This window comes from Microcaecilia unicolor, chromosome 3, assembly GCF_901765095.1.
Source record: "Microcaecilia unicolor chromosome 3, aMicUni1.1, whole genome shotgun sequence".
Taxonomy (NCBI): Eukaryota; Metazoa; Chordata; class Amphibia; order Gymnophiona; family Siphonopidae; genus Microcaecilia; species Microcaecilia unicolor.
Genome location: NC_044033.1, coordinates 50,202,406 through 50,226,502, shown reverse-complemented (window position 1 = coordinate 50,226,502; position 24,097 = coordinate 50,202,406). Strand labels below are relative to the sequence as shown.

At 44.8% G+C, this 24,097-nt stretch overlaps 1 protein-coding gene across 1 annotated transcript in view; it reads right to left on the bottom strand.

The window, feature by feature from the left end:
* Nucleotides 1–21,590, bottom strand: part of TMEM178A (transmembrane protein 178A) — a 150,343-nt gene extending 128,753 nt beyond the window's left edge. Inside the window, exon 1 of the mRNA XM_030195909.1 lies at nucleotides 20,805–21,590. Within this exon, the coding sequence (XP_030051769.1) occupies nucleotides 20,805–21,228 (424 nt within the window). The 5' untranslated portion in view covers nucleotides 21,229–21,590. The remainder of the gene's footprint in view (nucleotides 1–20,804) is intronic.
* Between the last annotated feature and the right edge of the window lie 2,507 nt (nucleotides 21,591–24,097).

Sequence of the window (24,097 nt, the reverse complement as noted above, 5' to 3'; positions counted from 1 at the left end):
ATGAGAGGCAAGAGAAGGCTTCTAAGAAGCAGAGGACATTCCAGAAGGTCTAAGTTTAAGTGTATGATTATGACGAGTTAAGTGGCTGCTGTGTTGTACTTAATATGCAGAGATGTTAATAATTTACGGTGAAAAGAACAGAGGGGGATGGGACTGATATGATACGATATGATAAGGTGTGTGTGTCTGGGGGGGGGGGGGGGTTCAACCTCATCTGATCTCCGTTGGGTGAACAAGGATGGGAGTTAAATTGTTTTGGGTTGTAACAGGGGGGGTTAGGGGGGGAGGGGGGTTAAGAGAGGGAGGGATGGGGGACTAATAGTAATATTGGGTAGAAGGGAAGAAGGTGATAAATGTTTGTGTAACTTACAATGGAAAAACGACCAGAGAAAAAAGCGGGCTGGATGTGATAGGAGGGATGTCAGCTGGGGATCAGACTGGAGAACATTGACAATTTGGATCTCTCGGGTGAGGCTGGGCGCCCCGGAGATGGGTTTGGAAGTAGCTCAAGACGACAAAGCTTTACGGAGAGGAAGATTAAAACTTTAAGGTTTGCTACATGGAATGTGGGAGGGATAGCAACTCCAATTAAAAGAGCAAAAATTCTGGAGGCCCTAAAGAGACAAAAGTAGATGTCGGGTGCTTACAAGAAACTAGACTCTCTCCGGAAGAGCATAGGAAATTGAAAACTAGATGGGTGGGGGAGGTTCATTACACTTCAGCAGGAGGGCGGAAAGGCGGTGTGGCCCTATTAATACGCAAGGGGTTAGCAGCCAAATCTGAAGTAGTGCAGGTTGGTCCACAGGGTGATTACGTAGTGGTCAAGTTATGGATACAAAATAGAGAATTCCTGGTGCTGGGATTATATGGACCTAATGTTTATGATGCAAAATTTAATGCGAAGTTAATGGAAATATGCATGCCATACAAAGCTTCACAACTTATAGTCATGGGCGATTTTAATCTAGTCTCAGACTATCATGTAGATTGCTCTGATCCCAATGTAGCATCTCGGGGGGGGCCTAAATCACGGGCCTTGAGGTCCTTCATGCGCTCTCTAGACCTGGTGGATACATGGAGGGCACTACACCCTGGAGAGCGTGATTATACTCATGTTTCACGAGCACATGGCACGCTCTCCAGACTAGATTACATACTAATAAGTCGAACAGCATTTTCCTGGGTAGCTAGAGCGGAAATAGGCCCGGGGGGGTTGTCCGACCACTCTATGGTGTGGATAGATGTGGAGACTACGAGGTTCTATCAGACAGCGGGGGGATGGAGATTCCCGGCATATCTATACCATAGCAAGGACTTTCGGGATTTTCTCCTTCAGAAATGGGAAGATTACAAGCAGAATAATAAAAGGCATATGACTCAACCAACATTGTTCTGGTCGGCTGCAAAGGCTGTACTGCGAGGGGAGGTGATAGCCTTTGCCCATGCAAGGAATAAAAAACATTCCATAGCAATCTTGAGGCTGGAAGCCAAACTGCAGAAGGCGAAAGCCTGTTATATACGTAGCCCCAATGCCACAACAAAAGAACACCTGCTGGCAATGCAGGTTACACTTAATTCACTGTTACATGAACGCATGTGTAGATCCCTGGCATTTCAAAAATTTAAATTGCAAAGATTTGGGAATAGGTCGGGATCAATGTTAATGAGATTAGTAAGGGCTTGGGGAAATCGGCAACCAATAACGATTTTGAGAGACGAGAAAGGAGTGCAATGCAATAATAGTGAAGACATAGCACGTATATTCACAAGGCACTTTAAGGCTCTATATCAGGCAACCCCAAAACCAGATCGCCAAGTAATTAACAGTTTTTTGGAACGCGTTGGGGTACCCAAACTAACAGAATTAGAATTAAACATGCTGGAAGGTCCATTACAGGGGAAAGAGATCCAGGAGGTGATTAAATCCCTACCGTTGGGTTCCGCGCCAGGGCCTGATGGATATACAGGGGAATTTTATAAATTACTACCAGCCTCTTTCGTGGGACCTCTCTGTGACTATTATACTCAGGTCATAACGGAAGGTAAATTCCCCCAGTACTGTAATAAGGCTTTGATTTCACTCCTTCCCAAGCCAGGGCGCCCAGAAGATCAGGCGGCCTCTTATAGACCAATCTCACTCATAAATGTGGACATAAAAATTCTGTCCAAAATTCTTGCCAATAGGTTGGCCAAGATACTGCCTAAGGTAATAGGGCAGGAGCAGGTAGGCTTTGTCAGAACTAGGCAGGCAGTTGGAAATGTTCGCCAACTATTGTTGGCAATGGCGTCGAGTCAGCAGCGGGGTGTGCCAACTTGCCTGTATAGTTTGGACGCTGAGAAAGCTTTTGACCTAGTGGGCTGGGAATACCTCTTCACAACTCTCAAATATATGGGAATCCAGGGCTGGTTCTATCAAGCCATAATAGCTCTATATAAAGACCCAGAAGCTGAGATCTTGGTTAATGGGGTCAAGGCCGCACCATTTGGGATAGAGAGGGGTACTAGACAGGGGTGCCCCCTCTCACCTCTACTTTTTGTGCTAGCATTGGAACCACTGCTTAGGGCTTTGAAATCTGAGCAGGATATACCGGGAGTGAGGGTGGGAGAGGGACAGGTTAAAGTATTAGCGTTTGCTGATGACTTGGCTGTGATTACATCCAGACCGCAGGAGGCATTGGAGGCTATGTTAACTATAATTGAGGAATACGGGAACTTGTCAGGCTTCTCGCTAAATTTGCAGAAGTCCAAGGGATTGATGATATACCCACAGGCAGGAGGCATGAGTGTGGGTGAGAGGAAATTGATATGGGAAAAAGAAAAAATCAAATACCTGGGCACTTATATACCACAGGATTTGACTACTCTATACTTTAAAAATGTGCAACCATTACTTACTCAGACTTGTACACAGCTGAGACTGTGGCATGATTATCCATTATCAATAACAGGGAGGATAGCCTTATATAATATGGTTATTGTGCCCAAGTGGCTATATGTCTTCCAAACCCTGCCACTGTTTCTACGCTTGGAAGATGAACAGAAATTGAACAAGCAACTGAATAAATTTTTGTGGAAAGGGCGGAAGGCTCGGATACCGATTGCAACACTCCAGATGTCTGTGGAACATGGAGGCATGGGACTTTTGAGTGTGCGGAATCTTACTGTAGCATGTGGTATGAGACACGTCTCAGATTGGTTTCGTAACACAGCGGAGTTTTCTGCCACTGAGTTAGAGACACAGCTCACTGCTGGGATTCACTTCAGTAACCTGCTACATACAGGCGGAGGTCGGATCCCGCCGATACTACAGGACTCTCATATACTGCCTACGGCGAAAGCAGTTTGGAGATGGATTTGTCGCCTCCATCAATTCTCATCACGGACCACGCCATACTTGACAATTTGTGACAATCCAGCCTTCCCGCCGGGACAGATATATGGTGTGTTCCGCCGGTGGAAAAGCAAAGGGTTAATTTACATAACGAATGTGTTGACTGAGGAGGGGCAAATTCAACCATTTGAAGAGCTGAAGTCTAAATATTCTTGCCGACAGTCAGAATACTTCCACTACATGCAATTGAAGCATTACATTTCCGCCCTGGAGTGGCAAGATCTAACGGAGGACGTGCAGGAGGAACTGTCGGATGCATTCTCCTTACAGGCACAAAATAAAGTTCCGCTTCGGATGCACCATAGGCACATCAGAGACACAATGCCAGAACCTGACTACAAGGGTCTGGCACAGGCCTGGACAGTAGACTTAAGAACAGTAATCTCTTATCAAATTCTTAAAGCGCATGTTTTGTCCTTGCGGGGCTCTTGCAGGATGATGTCACAATGGGAATTACAATTCAAGTTTGCTATGCGTGCACATATTCCACCAAGAAGGGCCTTCCATATGGGAGCGTCGACAGATGGGGCCTGTTTGAAATGTGGCGAGATGGGAGTACAATTAGGACATATGTTTTGGTATTGTTCAAAAATAGCAAAGTTTTGGAGGAGTCGCCTAAAACACGTATCCCTTATGTGGCAGACAACATGGTGCTGTAAGCCGCAATTATTGTTTGGCAATCCGGAATTGGTGTCCCCGATCCCAGCTGGTTATAGAGGATTTGCAAATCGGACAACAACTGTAGCGAAGAAAGTAATACTAACCGAGTGGATTACAAATAAAATTCCCACAGTTCATCAGTGGAGATGCCAAATGGTGTGTCTCATGAGGTTTGAGAGACGGTTGGTGGATCAGAAAGGAACCTTTAAAGAAACAGATTTTTGTAAGATATGGACTCCATTTTGGTTGACATTGCCTCCAGCGGTGAAAGGCCCTATACTAAATTTTTGATGTACACAATCATATAAATAAATAATAGTTTGCGTGGTGTAAGTAGAGTGAATACACGGATGTTTAGACACCTTAGACAATGAGGAGAAAGAGGAATGTTTCCTTCCCTTGGGGGGGGGGAGGGGGGGAGGGAGGGAGGAGGTTTGGTATAGGTTAAGATTGTATAAAATGATGATGTGATAGTATGATGTTTAAGTTTGATGCAAGACCTATCTGCAATGGATACTGTACTGTATTATATACCTAATGATGGATTTCATCATCAATAAAAACTTATTTACAATAAACCATAAAGCTGTATGTCTCTGTTGATCACCCTCCCCTCACCTATCCACACCCACCCTGTTAGAATATCAATGATATGCTTTGATGTCCCCATGCATACTTCCTACCCACCCCCCTCCTCCCACTCTGTCAGACTGTCATAGTAATGCTTGAATGTTTTCACTTATATACACTGTCAGCTAGCACATTTGCTTATTTCCGATCTGACGAAGAAGGGCAACCTTCGAAAGCTAATCAAGAAATGTATTAAGTTATGTCCAATAAAAAAGGTATCATCTTATTTTCTTTTCCATGTTTTATTTTGTTTGATTTCTATTGATAATCATGCCAAAATGAAAGTGACCACTTTTGACTTGTTAGAACACCACCTTCTTTTAACCAGTCTAACAAGATTGGAAAAACAGGCAGCATTCTAAATTGGTTCATGAAGGATCATTCTTTTCCTCTATCTGTCCACTACAGTGCTTTTCCACAAGGTTCAATCCTATCTCTGCTGTTCTTCAGCACTTTTCTCAGTTCCAAGCTACCATCATACAAGACTGCTAGGGACTCAGTAAAGGTAATGAAATATTGACACTGAGAGGGGCATAATCGAAAGGGTCGTCCTTAGAGATGGTCGTCCCCGATTTTCGGCGATAATGGAAACCGAGGACAACCCATCTCAGAAATGACCAAATCCAAGCCCTTTGGTCGTGGGAGAAGCCAGCATTCGTAGTGCACTGGTCCCCCTCACATGCCAGGACACCAACTGGCCACCCTAGGGGGCACTGCAGTGGACTTCAGAAATTGCTCCCAGGTGCACAGCTCCCTTACCTTGGGTGCTGAGCCCCCCAACCCCCCCCAAAACCCACTACCCACAACTGTACAACACTACCATAGCCTTAAGGAGTGAAGGGGGACACCTACATGTGGGTACACTGGGTTTCTGGTGGGTTTTGAAGGGCTCACATTTACCACCACAAGTGTAACAGGTAGGCGGAGGATGGGCCTGGGTCTGCCTGCCTGAAGTGCACTGCACCCACTAAAACTGCTCCAGGAACCTGCATACTGCTGACAGGGAGCTGGGTATGACATTTGAGGCTGGCATAGAGGCTGGCAAAAATGTTTTTAAAGTTTTTTTAGGGTGGGAGGGGGTTAGTGACCACTGGGAGAGTAAGGGGAGGTCATCCCCAATTCACTCCGGTGGTCATCTAGTCAATTCAGGCACCTTTTTGAGGCTTAGTCGCAAGAAAAAATGGACCAAGTAAAGTCGCCCAAGTGCTCGTCAGGGACGCCCTTCTTTTTTCCATTATCGCTCGAAGGATGCCCATGTGTTAGACACGCCCCAGTCCCACCTTTGCTATGCTTCCAACACGCCCCCGGGAACTTTGGTCGTCCCTGCGACAGAAAGCAGTTGAGGACGCCCAAAATCGGCTTTCAATTATGCCGATTTGGGTGACCCTGGGAGAAGGATGCCCATCTCCCAATTTGTGTTGAAAGATGGGCGCCCTTCTTTTTCAAAAATAAGCCTGATAGTGGCATTTTCGATATGATATCTAAGTCCGACTTTGGGCGTTTTGCAAAAAACGTCCAAAATCTGAATGGAAAAGAAGGTCATTTTCAAAAAAGAAAAATGTCTATCTTTTGTTTTCGAAAATACTGTTTTGAACAAGGTTTTGTGATTTGGACGTTTTGTTTTTTGGTCCATTTTCAAACAAAAAACGTCCAAGTGCAAAACGAACAAAATCAAGCCATTGGGATGTAGAAGGAGCCAGCATTTTTTGTAGACTGGTCCCCCTGACATCCCAGGAAAGTAATAGGGCATCCTAGGGGGCACTGCAGTGGACTTCATAAAATGCACCCAGGTACACATTCCACCATTGTGCCCTTATCTTGTCTGCTGAGTCCCCCAAAACGCACCCAAAACCCACTACCCCCAACTGTACACCACTACCATAGCCCTTACGGGTGAAGGAGACACCTATATGTGGGTACAGTGGGTTTCTGGAGAGTTTTAGAGGGCTCACAGTTTCCTCCATAAGTGTAATAGGTAGGGAGAGGTATGGGCCTGGGTCCACCTGTCTGCAGTGCACTGCACCCACCACTAGACTATTCCAGCGACCTGCATTATGTTCTAATGGACCTGAGTATAACATCTGAGGTCGGCATAGAGGCTGGCAAGTAATATTTTTAATCATGTTTTTGGGGAGTGGGAGGGAGTTAGTGACTACTGGGGAAGTAAAAGGGGAAGTCACCCCCGATTCCCTCCAGTGGTCAAATGGTCATTCAGGGCACATTTTTGTGCCTTATGTGTTATAAAAACAGGTCTAGCTTAAAACGTCTTAGTGTTAGCCTTGAACGGTTTTGTTCTGTTCCATTATGGCTGAAAAATGTCTAAGTGTTAGGAACGCCCAAATCCCACCCTTAACATGCCCCTGACACGCCCACTTATGATTTGAACGCACTTCTGATGGACTTCATAGAAAAACATCTAAAAATTCTATTCTGCCTCTTGACAATCTGCTATAGCTAGCCCATACCTAACTGTGGCTTATATTTCTGTTAATCTCAGTTCTTTTTCCTGACTGGCCCAACAGGAACCAACTCAGGGCAGGCTTGAGCATTTCTGTCCTGTCTCTTGGCTTGTTTTCTGTTGCTTCAGTGTTGTTCTTGTTCAGTTGTCCCCTAAAAAAAAAATTATAAAAATAAAACAACACAGAAAACACATCCCTAATATTTTCTGGTGTTTTATACTACTCCCCAAAATCCTGGTCTCACTCCTTTGCGATGTTGCCTCCATACAGTAGGGGCCTAGTTGCATACTGTAACCAGGTCACCCTTCCAGGTGAGAGCCGGGGTCGACCCTGCTTAGCTTGGCTAGCTTTTCCCCCGGTACGAGCTGCAACCACCGCCTTGCTGCACTGCTTGTCCTAGTTTAACTGCTGCCCAGCTGACCTGCGCCCAGGATCAGCTCACGACTGGGACACACAAAACTCCAGCCGTCTTATAGTTCTTGAAAACCACAGGTCTTTATTTTCTCAGCATCTTTTAATACAGCTTTAATCTTCAAGCAGTTTCTTCATCAAGAATGCAAGAGTCAGTTCAGTTTTTCCACATTCAGCTTATTAACACAGTCCAATCTTAACTCAGAATATCCCACCCAGCAAACTTTTGTCTTGCTCCCAATTGTAGCCTATCCTCATCAGCACTATCTTCTACCCTTAGATAGTTTATGGGTTAGTTTCTTCCACCAGTGGCTTCCCCAGTGGATTATTGTATCCTCTCCAAGTATGCACAGCTTGGGCCACACTCCCGCCACCAGAGGCTTTACCTTTCCTGAGGAAGTTTGAGCAAGCCCTCCAACCTCCATGCACTCTTCTTTACCTTCTCCTTCTACCTCCTCTTTATTCCACTCCATCTCCTCCCCAAGCTCCACCAGCTGTTCCCCATCTCCAGGATCAGACCTCATCTCCCAATCAGTCACTCCACCCTTCCCCTCCTGGGAGTTCAGCTGACCCTGCACTGGCTTCTGGGGAGTGTAGTTTTTCTCCTGCATTACAGCTTTCCCTGGCAGTTTGATCCCTAGATGGCGCCCTGTTCTCCTAGCTGGGCTGAATGAATGGGGATGATGCCGGATGAAAGACCAACTATCCCCTTTCCCTCGCACCAGCCCTCCAGAGTGCTCACAATACGCATCAACAAGTTCTCAGTTCAGATGAAACCATTGCATGCTATGGGCCATAACTTTCATCCTTCATTAGTACTCCTACGTTTTGGTATCCCAAGAAAGACAGTATACTCCTTCAGATATCTAGGAATTATAATCAACCAGCAACTTTCATTTACCACACAGATTTCTAGCATTGTGAGCATTTATCCTTCACCAATTATGCTCCATCTGGTTATTTTAGTGACTCAACGTTGCATGCTCTCCTTCTCGCACTATTTATTTCCTTACTTGATTTTTGTAATGTGATCTATGCAGGTGTCACAATTTAACTTGAACAGACTTCAGTCTCTTCAGAATACAGTTGTTTGACTTTTATGCTGAGCTCAGAAATTTGATCATGTCACACACCCCCCTCCTTCTGTCTCGCTAGCATTGGCTACTAATCCAATTTGGAGATAAATTTAAGCTTTTGACTCTTACTCACAAGGTGATTCATGAAGGTAACCTATTCTATTTTGCTTTTGTGATTATCCTTTATTTGCCCAGATGTCCTCTTAGATCATATGATCATCAACTGGTTTTTCCTATTCCATTTTGTGCAAGTCTGGAGTCCACCAGACAGAGAACTTTTTTTTTTCTTTTACTCTGCCACTTTGGAAAATTCTTCCTCTCTTTCTGCATGCTGAGCTTTCTTTACAGCTGCTTTAACATAGTAACATAGTAGATGACGGCAGATAAAGACCTGTATGGTCCATCCAGTCTGCCCAACAAGATAAACTCATTGTAAGAGTTACTTTATATGTATACCTGACCATGATTTGTCCTTGCCATTTTCAGGGCACAGACCGTAGAAGTCTGCCTAGCACTAGCTTTGCTTCCCAATTACCAGCTTTGTCACCCCAATCTCCACTAAGCTTATGTGGATCTATTCCTCCTAAACAGGATTCCTGTGTGCTTATCTCATGCATTTTTGAATTCTGTTACCATTTTCATCTCCACCGCCTCCCGTGGGAGGGCATTCCAAGTATCCACCACACTTTTTCCAGTTGGCTTTTAGAGACTAGGATCTGGGGTGACCTAAGACTGAAGGTGGTCTATCTGCTATTACCTGCAAGTACCTTCATGTTCTACTATCCTTCTCAGTCCGGGATGAGTGTCTAATCATTTGTCCTATTAATGAATGAATTTCTGTTCTTCTTTGTCTTTATATTTTATTATGTATGTCAGATAAGGTGATATAGCAAGTATTAATAAATAAGAAACAATAAGTTCAGAGGGGGCAGGATGTGGGAGGCCTTGAGCATGCATGTCTGCTCCAAGCCTTGCGCTGGCCACTTTAACTTTGCTGCTGGTGACTGCCACGCTGATGCCTGGTCTACCTTGAGCCAGTGCTGATGTCAGGCCATTGAAAAACATTGTGCATAAAGACCCAATTTACATAGATCAGAATTGAGACTACCAGTCTGGGACATGCTCAATTCCCAAAAAACTGCCCCATGCAGACCCTTTTATAACATATATATAAGGCCATGCAGCAGTGCATGTGTATGTGCTGGCGTGTACAGCAGAAGCAGCCATTTTGCAAATATAAACATTCCCGAAAAGCAGCACCAACTCACCAGTTTCTATACAGAAATGCTTGCTCTTTAACATGTAGTAGGGAACATTTACAAACCTATACAGTACACCAATTAGCTAGTGATGACAAAGTTTGTTTTTGTTTTAATAATTTAGAATCAGAGATGTAAAAATGGGGGATAAAGGAACTCCCTTAATACTTGGTGCAAAGCCCTGGCCTAAAAGAGCACTTTCTAGAAATCTATTGACATCTCTGAACAGATACAAAACCCACCACTAAAAATTGTTTAAATATACGAGTATTCTCAATGTAAGTGGGGAATACATCTTTAAATTTTCAGCCCGCCTGTACCACGCCTCCTTGAAATCTCTGCATCCCAGGGATTCTGACATGTAAATAATGGCTTTCAAAGATGCCCTTTTACAATGCTACTGTGGCACTGGCACGTGTCATGCCGCCACCAACGTGCACCATTTCTGGTGCAACCAGAAATATTTTTTATTTTCACTGATGAGTTAGGGCGGGAGCCCTGACCGCCTCCTATATAAGAGGCGGTAAGGCAGGGGCGCAGCCAGACTTCAGCGGGAGGGGGTCCAGAGCCCGAGGTGATGGGGGCACATTTTAGCCCTCCCAGGTGCCGCAGACCCCCCCGCCATTGCCAACCCCCCCCCCCCACCGCAACCACCACCACCAACTTTGACCCCCCCCCCCGGACGACGACCCTCTCGACCCCCCTCCCGCACCAACCCTCCCCCGCCGCCTACCTTTGCTGACGGGGGACCACAATCCCCGCCAGCCAAGGTCCTCTTCTTCTGGCGCAAGGCTTTGTTCTGTTTCTGAGTCTGACGCCTTGCACTGGAAAAAGAGGACCTCGGCTGGCAGGGGTTGGGGTCCCCCGCCAGCAAAGGTAGCCCACGGTGATGGCAGCAGCAGGGGAGAGTTGGCAGCAGGAGGGGGGTCGAGAGGGTCGGCGGGAGGGGGGTCCAGGGCCAAATCTACGGAGGCCCAGGCCCCTGTGGCTCCATGTAGCAACGCCACTGTGGTAAGGGCTCCCATAGGAAATTGTCATGTGGCAAGTTTGTACTTCCCGCACAGCCATTTCCTTTTTTTTTAAAAATGCTGTAGTACAAGGGGCCTTGGCACACAGCAAATCCACGCGCTGATGCTACTACAGGGCCCCTTTTACCTTAGCTTTGTAAAAGGGGCCCTAAAATTGCTATTTGCATGTTTATGCAATCATCCTGTGTAAATGCTCCTATTTCCATGTGTAGATGTTTCTAAAATGGTATCTTTAATATCTAGAAATAAATAAATTAGTTAAGCACGTTCAGCCAATCGGATTGGTTTATATAAAGATTGTAGCATGATGAAAATACAAATTTTTCAGACTAAGGGATTACTAAGCTGACTAAAAGTGGCCTGCACTATGACTACAGCATGGGTTTCCCATGCACTGAGGTCACTTTTAGCATGGCTGTAAAATGGCAGCATTTTCCATTTTTGTAATAATGGCCAGATGCTAATTTTCCTATTAGCGTGTGAGCCCTTAACTACACCTATCTTCTAGGTGGTAAGGGCTCACAACAGTGGTGTAGCTACAGGAGCCACGGGGTCCTGGGCCCCCAAATTTAGTTCTGGGGTCCCTGATTGGCTGGCGAGGGTCCCCAACCCCAGCCAGCTGAATCTTTTGTCCAGAATTGGTCTCCGGCTCTCTGCCGTAGTGCCTGTCCCGCTCTTCCTCTCAAGTCGCATGCATGCTTGTTTTAGTGAAAGTGAGCGTGTGCGACACTTTGCACATGCTCAGTTTCATTAAAATAAGCGTGTATGCGATGTGAGAGGAACAGCAGGGCAGGCAATGCGGCGGAGACCGCCGCTAGACAAATGCTTCAGCTGGCTGGGTATGTGAGGTGGTGGCAGGGAGGGGAGCAGCAGGGAGGTGGGCCAAAATGTGACCCCTCCCAAATTTCAGCTCTGGACCCTCCCCCCACATCGAGGTCTGGCTATGCCACTGGCTCACACGCTAATCACATGCTAATCAATTAGCATGTGATGATATAGCTGTGCTAACTGATTCGCGCTGGCCATGCCTACTCTATCCCCAAACACGCCCCAACATGCCCCAATGCTAAAAAAAACAAAATTTATTTTTTGGCACATGGGAAGCACACACAAATGTGAAAACTACCACAAAACACATGAGCGTGCATTAGTGCTTACTGCAGCTTAGAAAAAGGGCCCCTAAGTCTAAATAATGCAATCATATGTATCACGACAGCACATGTTATGTTATGTTATCAGATTCTTATAACCCGCCAACTCTCCCAAAAGGAATTGAAGGCACAGTGACAAAAAACAGACCTGAAACATATATCAGGATGTCACAAAATATATTGAAACAAATTAAAAGATTAAAAAATAAATAAATCAAGTTACTTCTACTAAGCCTAGTCAAGAAAATAGATGTGGTTTTTATCACCTTTAGAAAAGCAAAAAGAATTATTCAAGAAAAAAATCTGTACTGGTAGATTATTCCAAAGACGAACAGCAGAAAACCAAAAAGAACCAGAAAACATTACTTTAAAATAAACAGATTTGGCAGATGGAAAAAACAAAAATAAAGATCTGCTGAACAAGCACAATATAAAAATTTAAAAACCAAACATAAAATAAATCCTGGCCTGAACCGGCAACTAATGCAACCTAGCCAGCAGAGGAGAGACTCTCTCATTCTGAGAACTGCAGTAAATCAATCTAGCAGCAGAATTTTGAACTATCTGAAGTTCAGAGAGATGTTTGGCCATTATACCTAAATGCAAAGAATTACCAGAATCCAACAGTGTTAGGATTGACAGTTGAACAATTACTCTGAAATGATCATGTAAAAAATATGACCGTAACAGTCATAATTGTTTGAGTTTAAAATATGCCTTACATACTATATTTTTGATCTTTGTCCATCGAAAGCGAGGAGTCAAGAGTCATACCTAAGACTCTGGACTCCTCATCCACCCTAAATGATTGCCCATTGTCTAGAACCATAAATTGCGGAATATTGGAAAAATAAGTACATAAGTATTGCCATACTGAGAAAGACCAAAGGTCCATCAAGCCCAGCATCCTGTTTCAAACAGTGGCCAATCCAGGTCACAAATACCTGGCAAGATCCCAAAAAAGTACAAAACATTTTATACTGCTTACCCCAGAAATAGTGGATTTTCCCCAAGTCCATTTAATAATGGTCTATGGACTTTTCCTTTAGGAAGCTGTCCAAACCTTTTTAAAACTCCGCTAAGCTAACCGCCTTTACCACATTCTCTGGCAACGAATTCCAGAGTTTAATTACACATTGAGTGAAGAAAAATTTTCTCCGATTCGTTTTAAATTTACTACATTGTACTTCATCACATGCCCCCTAGTCCTAGTATTTTTGGAAAGTGTAAACAGACGCTTCACATCTACCCGTTCAACTCCACTCATTATTTTATAGACCAAACCAAAGAATCTATTTTTTAGTCTCATTTAAGTTGCATATCCCTAAACCAGGCTACAATCTTTTTAATATAGATGTTTAACTTTGAATAAAAGGCATCAACAACTGAATCTACTGGAACTAAAAGGAAAATGTCAGCAGCACAGGGCCACAACCTTACATCAGGTCCAAATGATAATTTTCCCAATGTACTCATGTAAAGATTGTACAATAGAGGCGAAACGGGAGAGCCCTGAGGCACACCACAAGGTGAAGACCAAGGAGCTGAAAAAAACCTCTCTTTCAATACAGTATATTGTCTTTGTGCTAAAAATAATTTGAACCAAGTGAAAACTGAATCTACCAAACCAAAGTCAGACAGTAAGTTCAATATTAATGCATGGTTCACCGTATCAAAAGTGACAGAGATGTCAAATTGAAGAAGCACCATACTTCTGCTTCAACAGAGAACCTTCTTCACAGAGGTCAGTGATATTAATAAGTCTCAGTTCTATGAAAGGGTCTAAACCCATGTTGAGAATCATGAAGTAAACCAAAACTCAATATAATTCACTAACTGTGAACTAACTACAAATTCAACCAGGTTACTTAAAAAAAAGGAATGTTAGCAATTGGTCTGAAGTTGGAGGGTTGAGATAAGTTACCGTTTACTTGTTTTAGAATGGGAGTTAACACAATATTTCCCATATCATATGAAAACCAACCATTTGCCAAAGTAATACACATCGGATAAGCGCATGCTCTGTTTAACTGCAAGCCGTACTTTGGACCCGTTTTTGGCGCTATCAATTTCTATGGAGACAAACTTCGGTTTAGCACACCACTGATAAGTGCAAGATTTGCTTATATGCATAGTTTAAGACCGCTCACGCACAGAATATGGAAGCCGATTGGCGAGTGACAAAGGGGCGGTAAATTTGAAATCTCGTTGGTTAACTGCCACAGGCACAAGAAGCAAAAGAATGTTGTTAGAGTGTATACTGGAGTCGTCGTCGCGCAACTGTAAGACTTTAACACTGGCTGAACGAATAGAAGTTCTTAAAAAATTAGAAAACAAACAAAGTTAAGCATCTATTGCTAAAGAATATGGTGTCAATCCCAGTCAAATTTCACGTATCTTGAAGCAGAAAGACCAGCTTCTGGAAGACTGGCAAAACAATACAAATCCACACTGGAAATGTAAACGGGCGGGAAAAGCTGAGGATGTAGAAGATGCTCTTCTTCGGTGGTTTTCTCACGTCAGGAGCAGACAGTTTCCTGTCAGTGGTCCACTGCTTATGGAGAAAGCTAATCAGCTAGCTGAAAGTCTTGGACTAACTGAATTCAAAGCCACTATTGGATGGTTGGAAAGATGGAAGGAGAGGAACAACATAAAATTCAAGAAACAGCATGGTGAAAAACAAGACGCTGATGACTTTGATGCTGAAAATAGGGTTGTTTCAGTTCTTCCTACCATCTTGAACGAGTTTGCACCTCGTGACATTTTCAATGCTGATGAAAACGGCCTCTACTGGCGAGCGATTCCTGATGGAACACTTGCATTCAAACAAGCCGAAACTACAGGAAGTAAAACGCTGAAGAACAGACTGACGATTCTCCTTTGCTGCAATATGGATGGAAGTGAGAAGTTGGAACCAGGGGCGTATCTGGACTCCGGCGGTAGGGGGGGCCAGAGCCAGAGGGAGGGGGCACATTTTAGCCCCCCCCCCACCGCCACCGACCCCCCCCCCCGCCATTGTCAGAGCCCCCACCGCCACCAATGACTCTCTCCACCCCCCTCCCGCTGCCAACCCTCCCCCGCTGCCGTTGCTTACCTTTGCTGGCGGGGGGCCCCAACCCCCGCCAGCAGAGGTCCGCTTCCACCTGCCGCTGCCTTAAAAACTACTTCTTCAGCCGGCGGGGGACCCCAAACCCCCGCCAGCCGCACCGAGGTGTTTAAAATTCATCTTCAGCCTCCGTGGCCGTGCTGCTGTTGATAGGAGCTGTTGAATCCACTTTGGAGTCTGACATCGCAGCACGTACAACGTACAACGACGTCAGACTCCGAAGTGGATTCAACAGCTCCTATCAACAGCAGCATGGCCACGGAGGCCGAAGATGAATTTTAAACACCTTGGGGCGGCTGGCGGGGGTTTGGGGTCCCCCGCCGGCTGAAGAAGTAGTTTTTAAGGCAGCAGCAGGTGGAAGCGGACCTCGGCTGGCGGGGGTTGGGGTCCCCCACCAACAAAAGTAAGCAACGGCAGCGGGGGAGGGTTGATGGCGGTAGGGGGGTCCAGGGCAAAATCTGCAGGGGCCCAGGCCCCTGAGGCCCCACGCAGATACGCCCCTGGTTGGAACCACTCATCATTGGAAAGAGCAAACAGCCCCGTTGCTTCAAGAATGTTAAGCGACTTCCTGTGTCATACGAGGCTAACACAAATTCATGGATGACTGGGGAAATTTGGAAGCAGTGGCTAAAGAAGTTAGACACTGGAATGCGAGCACAAAAGCGTCAGATTTTGTTCCTTTGTGATAATTGTGCTGCACACAGTGATGATGCCAGGCTGTCTAACGTCAAGTTGGTCTTCCTGCCACCAAACACTACCTCTCAGGGCATAATAGCCAATTTCAAACAACATTATCGGGCTCTTGTGCTATGTCGTCTGATAAGCGTTATGGATGACCAGACTGGCAAGGATAAATGTGCTGTTGAACTGGCTTGTAATCTATCACTGTTGGATTCCCTACATATGAAAAAAAAAGAAGCCTGGAAACATGTTATTCAGGCAACCATTGTGAACTGCTACAAGCGGGCAAGCTTTGTTAAGGATGTGGAGAGGGACAAAACAGATGCAGCTGTTGCAAACGCATCAGATGAACAGGCTATTGACATCCGAGCCTATGTTACTGAAGAGGAGTTTCATTACTACGTAGCTGTTAATTATGATCTACAAACAGCTGATGACAGCACTGATGTCGAGATATTCGCCTACATGCAGATGATGAAACAGATGATGAAATGAGCAGCGAGGCACATGCTGACGAAATTCAACAACCTCCTGTCACTTTTGCAACAGCGCTGGAGAGTCTCAACACTGTGCGGGCCTATCTGGAGGCCACTGGATGTCAGTGCTATTACAGTTTTTACCGTCTGGCAGACGTAGTCTATGGAACTCACAGACACAATAATGCTCAGAGTACTATGACTGATTACTTCAAGCAAGCCTAACGTCAGTTAACGAGAATATAACGTCAGTTAACGGAGACATTATACTGTATGTATAATAAACAGTACTGTATATATGTTTATCAGATGTCAAGCTTCTTTGGGTCACAACGGTTAAGTGCACGCTTCGGTTAACTGAATGTATTTCTTTGGTCCCAGACCCTTGCACTTAAGCGGATTGCAATGTATTAACAAATAAAGCTAAACAATTCACTAAGTCCAGTGATGGATCCTTCAATAAAAAAGAAGGTAGTTTGTCTAAAGGACAATTAGAACAAGGTATTCTATTAATTAATGGAAACAGTGCAGAGGCAGAAACCAGGTCAAAAGATGCCTAGCAGCTGTCTGCTGGCACACCATCCAACTCTGATGTAAGTTTTGACAAATTAAAGATAAATAGATTTCACTTTGGACGCAAAATAAACAACCAACTCCTCAGCAGAGGGCTGAACAGCACTAGTCGAGAGAGAAGATGATAAATTAAAATTAAGCAGTTCAAATAACTTTCTAAGATCCAGCTTTTTTGTACCTACTAAGGTTGAGTAATATGTTCTTTTGGCCTTATTTAAGCCAAATTTATACCGTTTTATCATCTGCTTCCATTCAACTCTTATCATTTTTTTTTTGCTTTCTCCATTTACGTTCTAGACAATGACAACGTCTTTTCAGTGCCAATAAATGTGAAGTACACACATGCTGCTTTAATTTCATATTGAAAGTAACTTCAGATGCCACATTAGATACATTAGAGTGACTGAAATTGTGGGATACAAATGCAATAAATAAAAAAAAGTCCTTTTTATGGTAAATGCTTGACATTTTTTCTGCATCTGTATAGCTTAATGGCTAGTAAGGGGTTGGAAACAACAGCAAACACAAAAATTAATTTCTTAAGGATATATTTATTTTGCAGTAATCATACACAGGGGCCCTTTTACAAAGGTGCACTAAGAGGTGGCTTACCTTTAGCATGCCGTGGGAGCCCTTATCGCCACCTGTTTAGGAGGCGGTAAGGGCTCCCGCACTACTCCTGCGCTAATTGGGTAGCGTGCAGTAATGTGCCCATGCTACTTGATTAGTTCAGGCATGCCTACTTTCCATCCATGGCCACGCCTCCCACGCTTAAAAATTAAAAAAAACCTTTTCAGCGAAGGATTAGCGTGTGCTAGGTAGCACACTACCATGGGACCCCTCAGCGCAACCCATGGTAATGTGTTTTTAGCATGCGGTAGGCCCGCGTTAGGCCTACCGTGCCTTATTAAAAGGGCCCCAGAGTAAGGAATTAGCTTGTCTTACTTTAAGAGTAACAGGTAGTTTAGAGTGAGGTTCCGGTACATAATGGTCATCTAGACGCAAACTGGAGGCTTAGTTGTCTATGATACTTTGCAAAGAACAAATAAAAAGGCTTGTTCCAGTAAATGAGCATTGAAGGCCTCACAGGTCCAAGGCACCCATGGATTCTGCAAAGCTCATCTAGCAAAACAGCTTCTTTCGTCTGTCCTTGAAAAGGTCTCACAGTCTCCTAAGACTCCAGTAAGACTTTGTGGAAGCCCATACTGATGATTTCCTGTACATATTTGAAAGGTATTAATCCGCAAACGAACCTTTTCCGGAGATGTGAAGGCGGTAGAACGAGAGGGCATGAAATGAGATTGAAGGGGGGCAGACTCAAGAAGAATGTCAGGAAGTATTTTTTCACGGAGAGGGTGGTGGATGCTTGGAATGCCCTCCCGCGGGAGGTGGTGGAGATGAAAACGGTAACGGAATTCAAACATGCGTGAGATAAACATAAAGGAATCCTGTGCAGAAGAAAGGGATCCTCAGGAGCTTAGCCTAGAATGGGTGGCAGAGCTGGTGGTTGGGAGGCGGGACTAGTGTGGGCAGACATATACGGTCTGTGCTGGGGCTGGTGGTTGGGAGGCGGGACTAGTGCTGGGCAGACTTATACGGTCTGTGCCGGGGCTGGTGGTTGGGCGGCGGGGATAGTGCTGGGTAGACTTATACGGTCTGTGCCAGAGCTGGTGGTTGGGAGGCGGGGATAGTGCTGGGTAGACTTATACGGTCTGTGCCAGAGCCGGTGGTGGGTGGCAGGGATAGTGCTGGGCAGACTTATACGGTCTGTGCTAGAGCTGGTGGTTGGGAGGCGGGGTTGGTGGTTGGGAGGCGGGGATAGTGCTGGGCAGACTTATACGGTCTGTGCCAGAGCCAGTGGTGGGTGGCAGGGATAGTGCTGGGCAGACTTATATGGTCTGTGCCAGAGCTGGTGGTTGGGAGGCGGGGTTGGTGGTTGGGAGGCGGGGATAGGGCTGGCCAGACTTATACGGTCTCTGCACTGAAGAGGACAGTACAAATAAAAAAAGTAGCACATATGAATTTATCTTCTTGGGCAGACTGGATGGACCGTGCAGGTCTTTTTCTGCCGTCATCTACTATGTTACTATGTTACTATGTTGCACTCTATGTATCAGGGAAGGCTCTCCACAAAGTGGATGAACACAAAATCTCACGAGGTAAAGATACAAAGACACAAATTGGGAAGTGGACCAATGACTTCAGGGCGTTGAGACTCTGGTGGTATATAAAGAAGTAAACTTTATTGTAGACTCGACACGGTACTGTGTTTCGGCCACAGGCCTGCCTCAGGAGTCTAAAAAATTATTTAAAAATATAATCTAAAAAGATTTTTGGATAAACATGTATGTAATTATCGAACATATAAATGAATGCATCAACATAATTAATCGAATCAAATCATAAAATCACTTAACATATGCTGAATTCACTTAACATTTAATCAATGTGCATTTATATATAACAAACCTCCACCAAATAAAGCAAATTGAAAAACTGATAAATCAAAAACAGAAATTCTCAAACAAACATAACTGTATGTTGCACTCTATGTACCATGTTTTTGTGTTTGTGTAGCACATGGTTTGGCCCAGTCATCCGTCTATGGGGGTTATATATTAAATCCACACCCTACAAATTTTATGTAGAGGAGTGTGGTAGCCGTGTTAGTCCACTCTTAAGGTTATCAATAGAAATCAAACAAAATAAAACATGGAAAAGAAAATAAGATGATACCTTTTTTTTATTGGACATAACTTATTAAGTTATGTCCAATAAAAAAGGTATCATCTTATTTTCTTTTCCATGTTTTATTTTGTTTGATTTCTATTGATACAAATTTTATAAAATTGCCATGCAGCTTTAATTCTCAATTTATTTTTTCTACCCCCAATTACAATGTGCAGGTGTTCGGTTTAGGCACTTAAGTATCCACACCCATTCTGCAATAAAATAGGCTGGCTTTTGCAAGAGAACTACTAACGCTCAAAATACAGGGGACTCCTATATGTATAGCGTCTTACATGAGATATTCTCTTTAGAGGAAAGAAGCCTCAATCTGGACATATGCTCCTTATCTTATACAACTTTAGGGAGCACTGTCCGATCATCACTGGCTTAAAAACCTCTGCTAAGTGACCTGTTATTAAATTTATTGGGAGTTAAAGGTTACTTGGCTGGCTGCTGAAAAAAATGTTTCTATGCAGTCCCGTCTCAAAATACAGTCACTCGTGACCCATCTTGTATTGCAACAGAAAGCAATACAGTGTCAAAAAAAAAAATACCCTCTCAAAAAGTCAGAATACTTGGACTCTTCAAGCAGATCTGGCCCTAGCTGGCCTTTGTAGCATTTGCAGGCCACCCTATTCAGTATGCATCCCATACTAAAGCACAGCACTAATGGCCCAGTATTTAACCCACAGAAAAATCGGGAGAGGGAGAGAGAGTCAGTATGTAGATGGCAGGTGCTGAAACCTTTGTAGTGAAGTAGTGATACATTTCTATTGGTACCGGCCAGGGTTCCTCCTCCTGCACGGGAGGATCTGACATTTCAAAAATATACTAGAGCATTCGGGATACCACATCGTCATTTCAGCTGCTGATTTGACACCCGGATTCTTAATCCAACTAGGTATGAAGGTTGTGTTCTCTCGGAAGGAAGGAACAACAACAACAAAAAAAGCTACTGAACGTACAGTAAAAGAAACCTGCAGGCAAATGAAATGCATGAGTGTTTCTGAGCCAACAAGAGCCTCTCTCGAAATTTCGCTCCCAAGAAAGAGGAAATGTTTGTTTATGCAAGGCAAGCCCCCCCCCCCCCCCCCATGCCCAATTCCAGGTAAACCGGGCACAGGGGGTCGCCTGTGCCTGTCACCCCCATGCCACCTGCCAGGCTGCACCCACCTTTCAGGATGAGGTTGTCAATGTCCTTATCCACCCCCATCAGGTAGCATCTCCTCCACAGGCCGGAGTAGGTGGAGAAGAGGGGGCGGCCGCAGTCGGACTCGAGGACCCCCAGCCCCAGCAGAGACCTCCAGTTCTCCAGCAGCTCTTCGGGCTCCCGCACGCCCCCCGCCGGCGCCGGCGACAGGAAGCCCAGCTTGCCGGCCCGGGCCGCCTGGCCCCCCCGCAGCGGCAGCTGGTACAGGGGCATCAGGCGGTTCTTCTGATCGGTGGGGTCCGAGTTGCCCTGGCTGTCGCACAGCTCCTTGTGCCTGCGTGTGTCCGTGGCGTACCAGTGGTCGGTGAAGATCGCGGTGCTGAGCAGCAGCAGGGAGCAAAGGCTTAACGCCAGGCTGGCCGCGGTGATCAGGCGCCGGCTCTCCATGGCTGCTCACATGGGCACGGGCATGCCGCGGTGGGGGGGCTGGCACTCCGCTGCCCTTGTTGGCTGCTCTCTCTGTGGCTTGGCCCTTCCGATCGGTAGCGATCGTGACCCCGGAGCTTTCAGAGCGGCCAAAACCGTGCGATCGCGGTTTTCATCACACAGGTTTAGACACCCCACCCCCACCCCCCCTTGTGCAGGAGCTTGTACGAACCACTCTAACCATCAAAAGAGAAATCCGATTCTCAGCTCTGACTTGGGTTTTTGCCGTGGCTGGTGGATAGGTTGGAGGAGAGGCTGCAGCTTTCCTTGCAAAACCTTCCTCGCTCCCTCCCTTCCTGTTCTGTGTCCGCCACTGATGCTTAACACCACCAAGACACTACTACTCTCTCCTCTTGCAACCTCCCCCTCCCCCCACAGTGAACTGTAATCGCTCTCTCCAATTCATCTTTTTTTAAATTTCTGAATATGTCGACAGCACCAAGAAGGGGAAATCCACACACTAAAAAAAAAAAAAAAAAAAAACCTCTTAAAGCGATGGATGTAAATTAAGAAGGTGTATATAGTCCAATCCACACAATGGTTTCCTTCGTAACACAGCAGCTCACCATTCAAGTCCTTGGAAACACAAGGTCAGGAACCCAAAAATAATTAGCCTCATTTTCAGAAAGAAATAGTGCTTCAAAAATAATTATGAGACTGTAGTTAGTGAAAAACTATAATGCTATGTTTTTTTTGTTGTGTTTAACATGCTTGCTTCTTTCTAAGTTAAACATGTTAAATTAAACCTAGCTGTTCGTATGGTTGCATGAGTGATTTGTATTCCGTGTACAAAAAAAAAAAAAACCCTATCTGCATCCCGTCAGAATTGAGACTTTTGCCCCCAGAAGCAATCTTTCATTTCTGGAATTTCCTATTCTGTGGCACAGAGGACAGATGACTTCAGCAAATCTCTCAGCCATAGAGGAGACCTGACAGCCTCATAGTGATATGGTGCAATGGATAATTGCTTCGAAATAGCTGACAGCTACCTTAGTAAACTTTAGGGGAGCATTTTGGGATTACCGTTTTTGATTTCTAGCTCCTAAGGTAATACTGGTACTACGTTTTGTTTTTGTTGGGGTTTTTTTATTTCTTTTGCACTTTCACCGGGATGCTGAGATTTATGATCATTTGTTTCTGTTCTCACGTTTAGATCGAACGATGATTGTTTCTCTTTGGATCAATTTGTTTTCCCTTTTCTTAAAGCAGTCCGTCCTACACATGCGTATTTTCTTCGCATGAGCTGTGTTTTGGCAGCAGCTGCAAGGGCCCTGATCCCCATACTGATTCTCAAAATGTTCAGGTTAGATTACCCCCCCCCCCCCCAAAAAAAAAATCATGCCAGGTCTCATCCAGTGTATTTAATTTCAAACTGTGTGACATGCTGACACAGAGAGCTGCTGCTGCTGGCTGCTACAGTTGCCTCTTGTATTATTCAATGTTAATTAGCACAAATCTGAACAGTGCATCATATTAGACTCATGAATTAAGTAAACTAATGTGCAAAAAGATGTGGAATGGCCTACTGTAAGCACAAAATATCTTTCTGACAAATTCATCAAACAAGATCACCAACGCTTTTTGCGTTCTTCTCTACGCTGTTTGTTGCAGCTTCCGTCTTTACAATCAGTGAATTTAATTTTCCTATATGGGACCATTTTTAGGGGTAACTAAGGCTTCCACAAGGTTCTGAAAATACTTGGGTTTTTGAAAATACTTTTGGTGATTTGCGGCCCCTTTTTAATAAACTGCGCTAGTGATTCCCGGATGGCAAATTTGACGAAGCCCATTTGGGCTACATTGCATATGCCACACCAGGAATCATTACACTAGCATGGTTTAATAAAAGGGACCCTTATAGATTCTTGGGCTATTCAGCTTGGAGAAGAGACGGCTGAGGGGAGACATGATAGAGGTATATAAAATAATGAGTGGAGTGGAACAGGTGGATGTGAAGCGTCTGTTCACGCTTTCCAAAAATACTAGGACTAGGGGGCATGCGATGAAACTACAGTCTAGTAAATTTAAAACAAATCGGAGAAAACTTTTCTTCACCCAACGCGTAATTAAACTCTGGAATTCGTTGCCGGAGAAAGTGGTGAAGGCAATTAGCTTAGCAGAGTTTAAAAGGGGGTTGGACGGTTTCCTAAAGGACAAGTCCATAAACCGCTACTAAACGGACTTGGAAAAATCCAAAATCCCAGGAATAACATGTATAGAATGTTTGTACATTTGGGAAGCTTGCCAGGTGCCCTTGGCCTGGATTGGCCGCTGTCGTGGACAGGATGCTGGGCTCGATGGACCCTTGGTCTTTTCCCAGTATGGCATTACTTATGTACTTATGTAGTTATGTACTTCTGGCTTATATTTAAAGTTTATGACTTGATGCAATTGAATTGATACGTTTGTATCATGTTATATTATAATATACATATTGTATGCTTTTTTAAAATTGTAAACGGCTTTAAAACTTATATATTAAGCAGAATATCAAATCAATAAATCAAATTAAATCACAGAATAGGAGGCCCGAGAGCTGGTCTCAAAGGGCCCAGTTAAACGAGGGCTGGGGCCCGTTCGAGCCGGCTCTGGGGCATGCTGGGAGGAAGCATGGGCCCTGCAGAGAGGCAGCGGGGCCGTGATTGGGGAGTTTGTAAAGGGCAACTGTCCTAGCGAGAGGCTAGGCTGCCTATTGGCCAAAAAGGGAGTGAGGGGGTGGGGCGGGGCGAGGAGATATAAAGGGGGCGGCGACGGATACCAGGGCATTGGCGATCCTCAGAGGTAGTTTCCCACCCGCCCACCCTAATGGGGGGGGAGGTGTTTTGGGGGA